This window comes from Emys orbicularis, chromosome 20 (assembly GCF_028017835.1).
Source record: "Emys orbicularis isolate rEmyOrb1 chromosome 20, rEmyOrb1.hap1, whole genome shotgun sequence".
Classification (NCBI taxonomy): domain Eukaryota; kingdom Metazoa; phylum Chordata; order Testudines; family Emydidae; genus Emys; species Emys orbicularis.
The window spans coordinates 1,807,769-1,816,823 of NC_088702.1; the positions used below are offsets into that span (position 1 = coordinate 1,807,769).

General features: G+C 57.9%; 1 protein-coding gene across 2 annotated transcripts; it reads left to right on the top strand.

The window, feature by feature from the left end:
* Positions 1-1,578: 1,578 nt before the first annotated feature.
* LOC135892583 (protein S100-A2-like) lies at positions 1,579-8,444 on the top strand. Of its 2 annotated transcripts, none has more exons than XM_065420380.1 (4): positions 1,579-1,717; positions 6,434-6,449; positions 7,726-7,882; positions 8,280-8,444. In XM_065420380.1, the coding sequence occupies exons 1-4, from the start codon at positions 1,579-1,581 to the stop codon at positions 8,442-8,444; spliced, it is 477 nt and encodes a 158-aa protein (XP_065276452.1). The 2 variants fall into 2 exon arrangements, with proteins under 2 accessions (XP_065276452.1, XP_065276453.1); XM_065420381.1 differs by lacking the exon at positions 6,434-6,449 and adding an exon at positions 5,285-5,286 and having other exon boundaries at positions 1,579-1,713.
* Positions 8,445-9,055: the final 611 nt, after the last annotated feature.

Sequence of the window (9,055 nt, forward strand, 5' to 3'; positions counted from 1 at the left end):
CCGCACCCTGCCCTGTGGTAGAACCGGAGAGCCCAGCTCACGTTTCAGGTGCACGGGATCCACCCGGCTGCCACCTTCTAATCAAACAGCCGCTCGCTAGTGTGGGGCTGGGCAAACAGGAGTGACAATAGCGGCCTCCCAGCCCAGCAAACACTGCTGCTCCCAGAGCCAAGTGATGTGCAACCGGCGGCAAACAGGGCCCAGCCGCCCCGGGGCGCCCCGCCCCCGTCACCCAGCCTGCCAGGGGCCCGGGAACGGGGGGTAACTGCGCTTTCCAAAGCAATTCTGCTGAGCCCGTGATGTTTGATAGGGGCGTTTGATCACATGTCGGGCCACGTTCCTCCCTGGGGACCGGTGACACGAGGGGGTGAGACCAGGAGACTGGGGCGATATTAGAGCAGGGGGTCCCCACGTCCGATCCGGCAGCCCCGGTGCACTGATGGTGGAGACCTTGCCTGCCTGTCTGGGCTGCTGGCAGCTCTCTGTGCTGGGAGAGTCCCCCGGGCCAGTGAGATCCGGCTCTCTTGCCTGGAACCACGGCCTCGTCCGTCAGCCACAGCTAACGAGCTCCCTGCAGGCCTCAGCGCCGGGGGGGGGGGGGGGGGGGGGGGGGGAGGGATCACCTGGCCTGCAGCGAAACGCTGGGGCGAGTCTGGTTTAATTCGGGCCCAGGAACTTTGCAGCTCAGCGGGACACGAGCTATCCTGCCCTGTCTGCAGACGCTCCAGGCGGCCTACGGAGCAGGAACTGTGCTTGCTGGAAGAAGCCACCCGGGGCAAATCACGTGGTCTCCTGCACCGTGGCAGCTTGGCCCGTTTCTGACCCCAGCGAGCTGGCAAGCCGGGCCTGAACCGAAGCCTGGCTTCCGGCCGTGCAGCCCGGGGCTGTGATCGGAGACAGGCTGGGCCCTTGCTCCCCCCCAGCATAGCACGCCTTCTACGGGCCTAAAGGGGAACCGCAGCCAGAGCGAGCCGGGGAGGGACGGTCACTCTGTGGCTAGCAGGGCTACGGGTCACGCAGCCTTAAGGACAGCGGCAAAGCCACGGGCCGCTCCTCCGGCTGCGAATCTCTCCCGGCCCCTCCCCGCACGGCAGCCGGGCCCCTCCCAGTCAGTCAGGGATTTTACTTTCTGATGTAGAGACCCCCCCCTCCACATTTTGCAGATGGGGAATTAAGGCACCGGGAGGAGCAGACACTGGTCCAAGGTCACCCACAGCGTCTGTGGCAGCCCAGGGAACTGAGCCCAGGGGTCCCACGGCCCAGGTTAGACCCCGTCTGCTAGACCCACGGCGGGTCGGTGACTGGCGAGGTGGGGAGGGTGAGGAAAGCACTGGCTGGCCCGAGCTGACCTCGGCCTCCCCGCCCTGCCGCCCCGGAGACTGCGCCCAAGTGTCAGCTCGCATCTCAGCCCGGTCAATTCCACATCCCCACCTGTGGGCCCAGTGACCCGAGTGAAGAGCCAGCCACCCCCGGGAATGAGATCACATGGCTCGTTAGGCAAAACCAGGGCGTGGGTGAAACTGGCGGGGAGCGAATCTCCTTTCCTCACTCGCCGCAGCGCGGGGCTGGTTGGGAGGGATGAGATCCCATGTTACTGGCTGTTTTGAAAGCTGCAGGGGCTTTGGATGGCAGGGCTCGGAAAGTATAAATGGCCAGTTCCCGCTGTGCACCAGCATCTCTGCTCCTTGGCTGCCAGCCCCTGCCCTGAGCTCAGTAAGTGGCTCCCCCCCGGGGCTCCCTGTCCATTGCCGCCTAGGCAGGTGGCTCTAGATTGTCCTATTTCATGTGCAAGGTGCCCAGATACTGTGGTGATGGGCGCCACTACAAAACCCTCAGGGAGATCGACAGACAATTGCAGCAGGAAGAAATTAAGAGAAGAAAGAGTTAGGGTGAATATTAGGGAAAAGATTCAAAATGGTCACCATTTTTTGGTTGAACTAGTATTTATGGTGAAACCTGACCATCTTTCAGAACCAGACATTGTCACACAAATGTACTGATTTTTTAAAATTTCTGACAAATCTTTTCTTTCTTTCTTTCTTTCCTAACTCTGATTGGTCAGTTTAAACAATTTTTTTTTTTTAATTATAAAAGGACTTTTTTAAAAATTATCAAAATGTTCATTTTTGGAAAACCCTCCCCCCCCCCAAAGAAATCCCCTTGATTGTGGAAATAAAACAATTTGCATTTTCAAAAATTATCAAATTTAAAAAACAAAATTTCAATAATAATTAAAAAAAAGCTCCATGGGAAGACGTTCAATACCCAAAATCCGCCTGTTTCAAGGATGCTTACGATGCTTTCCAGATTGCCACAAAGGTTGGTCTTTTCCTGCAATCAGAACTATTCAGTGAGATCTCCAGAAATGCCGGACACTCTCCCACATGAAGAGCTGGGCCCCCTAGTCTGCATTTAACAGGGCCCCTGCACCCGCCACGTGTGGGAACAGAACCTGGGGACTTTCAGCTCATGCTCCCAGATTCAGACTAAGCCCATTAACTCAGAGGCAGTAGCAGACTCAACCTTCCAGATGTGGTGCAGCCACTAGAGGGGAACAAAGAGCCAAATGGGGTTAGCCCGGGTTATGTGAAGACGAGCACCCCAAGGTCTCCACCAGATCAGGGGCTCATTGTGCTGGTGCTGCCCAGACATGAGTGACGGTCCCAGAGCCAACGTGCTCCTAGTTTAACTAGACTACAATCAGTTCACGAGGGTGAATATTTTGGAAGGGCTAACGAACCATGTGCTTCCGGGCTTACACGAGTTAGACTGTAAATCTTAGCCTCTTGGGCGGACTGTCCCAGCTCGGCCAGCTGGGGGTTTCCTGCACCCTCCTCTGAAGCTGCTGGTGCCAGCCAGTGTCGGAGGCGGGATACCGGCTGGTCTGATCCAGGCTGCCATGCTCCTAGACAAGATGTACCCAGCTGCTGAACCACGCAAGCGAGTGGTTAGGGGGAGGGAGGGAGCCAGGATATTGGGCTGCTCTAACCATTGACCGGCTGAGCGTCCGACGTGCAGCCTGGTGGTGGCCGGGACCCCACATAGAAGCAGGCCGCTGAGCTAACCCGGCGTCTCTCCCCCTGCTTCTCACAGAAGCAAATGGACGACGCTGAATTCCAGAAGATCGTGAGCGACCTGGATGTCAACAAGGACAACGAGGTGCATTTCCAGGAGTTCGCCTGCTTCTTAGCCTGCGTGGCCATGGGCTTCAACGACTTCTTCAAGGATCAGCTGCGTAAGAAGTGACCCCAGACGCCTGCGGGGCCGGGATTCCTGCGTTTCAACCCTCCGTGGCCCCCTTGTTTCCAGTGTAATCACCCGGGCTTTCAATAAAAGTCTTTCTAAAGACGCTTATGCCAGGGTGTGTCTCAGGAGCGAGATTTTCTGGGCTCATCTCCAGGGCTCTGTGATCCCAGAGTCTCATCTGAGCCTTTCAGAATCCAGCCGGTAATGAGGGGAGGGGGGAGCAGTGGCCTCCATAGAGAAGGCTCAGGTCTAACTTCCTGGCTAATTAGCCTTTTCAAATTACTCATCAATTCCCCCTGCCGATTCCTTTCGGCCTAGGATTCCCCATGCTGCGTCCCAGCCCAGGGGCGATTGTTTTGGAAACTTTGAGCCTGATGATTCAAGCCGTTTCCGAGTGACGCAAGCAGAAAAGGAAAAAAAAGGACCCCACACGCTGGGCTCTGCATGCTCTGAGCAGAGCCTCGGCGCGCCTGTAACTCGAACCACATGGCCCAAGCTTGGGCCGACTCGGCTTGCAAAGCTCTTGGTGCCCGAGCTTTGGCGGCCCACGCGTGTGAAGGGCTGTGCAAGGCCAGCCTGGAGCGATAACCTCGAATTCTCCCAGCTGGGCTGCAGTCTCGGTGGCTCCGGAGACCCCGGCCAGCCGCATAGCCCTGTGGCTAAAGCCTCCCTGCACCGGTCAGTTCCCCGTAGGTTCTTGTGCCGCCCTCCCCCCGTAGGAGCCGAACGCCTTCCCGCTGTGCATCCAGCCACGGGACGAACGTTGGGAAGTCGCCTTCCACCGGTGAGCCGGGTCGTTTCGCTTCCACACGATCCGTCTCGAGAGAGCAGGCAGGAGGCTTAGGCCGGGCTTTGAGTTTCCTCATTCACCCGTTGCTTCGCTCACACCGAGCGTCGGTTAAAACACACGTCGACCCCTCCCGGAGCCACGATTTAGAGCAGCAGGGGCCCAAGGCAGGCGGACACGAACCCACGGGGCAACCCTGCCCCTAAGGCAGGCGTCCGGGCTATGCTGAGAGGGTGAGGGGGTCAGGAAGCGCGGGACTGAAGTAGAGAGGCCCCTGGATCTGCCATTCCCAAGATGCTGAAACGCTGAGGGGGGACCCAAGGCCAGGGCTGTTTGCAGCGGGGAAGCAGCTGGAGAGGAGACGCCCCCTAAGCCACCAGAGGGACTAGACCCCCGGGGAGAATCTCAGAGGCTGAAGAGGCCTGGAATTATAGAAATGTCGGGCTGGAAGGGACCTCGCGAGGTCGTCTAGTCCAGTCCCCTGCACTCAGCCAGGACTAAGTATTATCTAGAACATCCCCAACAGGGGTTTGTCCAACCTGCTCCTAAACCCCTCCAGTGACAGAGATTCCACCACCTCGGTCAGTAATCAGTTCCAGTGCTTAACGACCCCGACAGGCTGTTTCCCCTAATGTCTGATCGAAATCTCCCTTGCTGCAATTTCAACCCGTTACTTCTCATCCTGACCCCAGTGATTCAGGAGAAGAATTTATCACCCTCCTCTTTATAACAACCTTTTACATGTCTGAAGACTGTTCTGTTCCCCCCTCAGCCTTCTCTTCTCCACACGAAACAAACCCAATTTTTCAGCCTTTCCTTGTAGGCCGTGTTTTCTAGACGCTCTCCTCTGGGCTTTCTCCAATTTGCCCCCCCTGTCCCCGAAGCGCAGTGTTCAGAGCTGGACACTGCTCCGGGTGAGGCCCGATCAGCGCGAAGAAGAGCGGAAGAATGACGTCCTACGTCTCGCTTATAACACTCCAGCTGGTCCATCCCGGAATGGCGCTCACTTTCTTTGCAGCAGTATCACGTGGACTCATAGCCTGTGACCCCCTATAACTCCCAGGTCCGTTTCTGCAGTACCCCGGCCTTGGCAGTCCATTTCCCATTTTGTATTTGGGCAACTGATTATTCTGGGAATCGAATCTGGGGTCGGTCTGAATTCCTGCCCTGTAACGTTTCCAGGGAGCAATCTTGCACGTTACCTCCTGGCACATGGAGCAGCTGAGCTCACGTGGCTGGGTCTGTGCTCAGGTGTGTGGGTGTGGCTGCAGGTACCCAGGTGTGCTCAGCTCTGCAATACCTGCTAGACAGGTTTCAGCTCGCACGCCCAGGGCCTCGTTAGCGGGCGGCAGGTCTGTGCTGGTTATCAGGAAAAGCTGCGGTTAAGAGTCATGGTTCAAACAACAGCCACAGAGCCCAAAGGGGAAAATGCCTTTTAATTTTGTGGGGTGATATCTGGGGGTCTTGCTAGGCCTGGGTGTCATGGGGGGGGCCAGGATCCACAATTCTCAATCCAAACCACAAACGACTTGCAGCATTTATCCAGGTCCAGAGCACCCCCTGGACATTAATTAACCCCGTCCAAGCCACCTAGCTTCCCTCCCCAGGGACGGGACACAACTGAAATAGAGACGCTGGGTGCTGAAGATGGAAATTCACCTCGGGGAGGCCGCGCCGCAGGCTGGCCTGGGGGGAGGGCGTCTTCGAAGGGGAATTCAGGTTCTTACAGGTCTGCTCTTCCCAGAGCTGCTGGAGAAAGCAGGCTGCATCCTATTGGGTAGAGAACCACACTTCCCCTGCCTCCATTCCCCTCCCTCGCTGCTCGGATCCCCCTTCCGCTTGGCTTGGTAAGTTTTCTGGGGATTATTTGGTTTCATTGCACGGCCTTGCTCCGTAGCTGGCTGCAAAGGGCACTTTGAGAGGCGCTGGGACTCCCTGGCAGGTGCAGAGTGAGGGGGCTGGGTCCACTCCGGACTGGCAACGGGGGCTGAGCTCGGAGCTGCAGACGCGGGCTACAGTGCCACGCCCCGGAGCTGTTGGTGGAGTTCAAAGGGGGGGGGGCTGTTGGGCTGGGGATGGTTCTGACCCATCAGCTCAAGCTCTGCTTCCTAGCGGGTGTGTAGCAGAAATCCCCCCTGCATCTCTCATGCCCGGTGCTGGGTTCGAATCCCTGCTTTGCCACTGACTTGTGGCGTAACCCAGAGCCTGTCTTTCACCATTCTGTTTCGCCATAGGCATCCGGGTGGGGATACGGCCTCTCCTTCCCAGGGGCGCTGGGGGACGGTGCTCTGCTAATGAAGGCACGGAGCAGGCAGGGGAATTACGTAGGGTTTCTAGCCCCATTGCTGCTTTGCACTCTCCCTGGGCGGAGCAGGGACTGAGCCCCGAGCCCTGCAGCAGGACGGCGATCCCGCGGGTCCTGCAGGACCCACTGCTGTAATAGCGGGAGCGGGATGAAACCCGTGTGGGGCTCTAGCTGCTAGGCACTTCTGCAGCAGGAAGGACCCAGCCCCCCGAGCCAGCCCCCGAGAGTTCAGTTCAGTGAGACGAACGCTGCCAAAGCCCCAGGAAAAGCCAGACCTGCTCTGGCATGGGTCAGACGCGGGCACGGCCCCCAGGACAGGGTTACACACGAGGGGCTGGGCTTTGCCTCCCTCCCTCTGTCTCCTTCTGAGGCTACGATCCTGGCACGCCACATTTGTAGTCGATTTCCCGGCAGAGGGGCAGGGAAAAAACAGTCAGTCACGGCGAGGTCACCGGATCATGTCGTTTTTGCTCCATCACCGTGCCCCAGAGCACAGTGGGGGGTGCTGCAAGGTGAGACCTCGTGGGGGGAGGCTGGAGAGTCAGCCCCCCCTCTCCCCCCCCCCCCGAAGTGCCATTTGCTCTCCCCCAAGCCCTGCACTCTGCTGTCCATAGATCCATAGATTCTCTGGCCGGAAGGACCGGCTAGTCCTGGATCAGGACGCCCCAGACCCTCGCCCGGGGATTTCGGCCTCCGGCCCAGCACAGCAGAGGTTAGAGACAGGCACCCAGTCTTGATTCAGTGACTTCCAGCCATTGGATCTTGGGACGCCTTGTTCTAGTAAAGCAGCGCGTACTCGCAGCACGGGATCACCTCACCGCCGAACCAGCTCTTGGCTAGAGGGACGGAGCGCCATTCGGCTCGCGCTGCAAGGCGGGTTTTAAAGACCTGGAATCATGCTGGTAGCTCTTTTCATAGGTTCATAGATTCTAGGACTGGAAGGGACCTCGAGAGGTCATCGAGTCCAGTCCCCTGCCCGCATGGCAGGACCAAATACTGTCTAGACCATCCCTGATAGACATTTATCTAACCTACTCTTAAATATCTCCAGAGATGGAGATTCCACAACCTCCCTAGGCAATTTATTCCAGTGTTTAACCACCCTGACAGTTAGAAACTTTTTCCTAATGTCCAATCTAGACCTCCCTTGCTGCAGTTTAAGCCCATTGCTTCTTGTTCTATCCTCAGAGGCTAAGGTGAACAAGTTTTCTCCCTCCTCCTTATGACACCCTTTTAGATACCTGAAAACTGCTATCATGTCCCCTCTGTCTTCTCTTTTCCAAACTAAACAAACCCAATTCTTTCAGCCTTCCTTCATAGGTCATGTTCTCAAGACCTTTAATCATTCTTGTTGCTCTTCTCTGGACCCTTTTCTGTCCCCTTTCAGCTCTGCCGGCGGCGGGATGGCGTCTCCCATGGAACAGGCCCTCGCGGTGCTGGTGGGCACCTTCCAGAAGTATTCCGGCAAGGAGGGGGACAGGTACAAGCTCAGCAAGGCGGAGATGAAGGAGCTGCTCCTCACGGAGCTGCCGAGCTTTGTCGGGGTAAGTGGAGGGGGATGCGGGTGGGGGACTCTAGGGCTTTGTCGGGGTAAGTGGAGGGGGATGCGGGTGGGGGACTCTAGGGCTGGCCCACAGAGGCTCGGCCTGATGCTTTCAGAGCCGACGGGCATCAAGCAGACACGCAGCCAACGTGGTTTCCAAATAACAATAGCAGCTGATGCGGCACCTAAAGCCTTAGCTCTTTACAAAGGAAGTATCCTATGGGGAAACTGAGGCAGTGATTTCCTTAAGAGTCCTGGCTCCCAGCGCTGAGCCGTAACCACTATACTATCCTTCCTCCTCCCCATCTATCGGCCTGTGGAGCCCGGCTTCCTATTTGACCAGGGTCTGGGCCCAAGCTGCATTTGATGCCCGTGTCTCTCTCCTCCCCCCGCTGCAGGACCAGGTGGACGAAAGTGACCTGAAGAAGCTGATGGGGAATCTGGATGCCAACGGGGACGAGGAGCTGGATTTCCAGGAGTACGCGGTGTTCCTGGCCCTCACCGCCGAGCTGTGCAACGAGTTTTTCCGGGAGTGCGCCGACGAGAGGAACCGCAAGATCTGAACCCCGAGCCGCCCTGCGTGGCCGCTGTTTGTGAACGGGGTCAACGCACAGTAAAGTTGCTTCAGCCAGAGGTTTCCGTTGTGTCTCGTGAGCAGGGCTGGGATCGGGCCCCCGGAAGGCTTCCCTTTCCCCCTCGTAACGCCCCTGGCTTCCCGCCTGACCCAGAGGCTGCTGACACAGCCCGCCATGCCCGTGAAACCTGCGTGGCAGGAGGAGAAGGGAGGGGGTTAAACCATGTGCTGGGCAGAAAACCCAAGTCTGATCCGACTCACAGGGACCTCACACACCCTCTCTTCCCAGCAGGCGCCCAGACACCCCAGTGACGGGCAGGGTGTCGGGACCTGGCTGGAACAGCCTGGTATTCCACCCCGGGCGGTGCCAACCCCCCCTGAACCCGCCTCCCCCAGCCCGGCCCCACGAACGTGGCACTGGCTTGGTTTCGCAGACACATGGGGGGAATAGGCACCTGCCTGCCTCGGGGGCATAAATTCAGAGATGCCAAGGCCAGGAGGGACCGTTGTGAGCCTCTCGTCTGCGTAGCTCCGGCCAGAGAACGGCCCCCACAGAATTCCTAGAGCCGAGCTTTTTGGAAAACATCCCATTGGGATTCT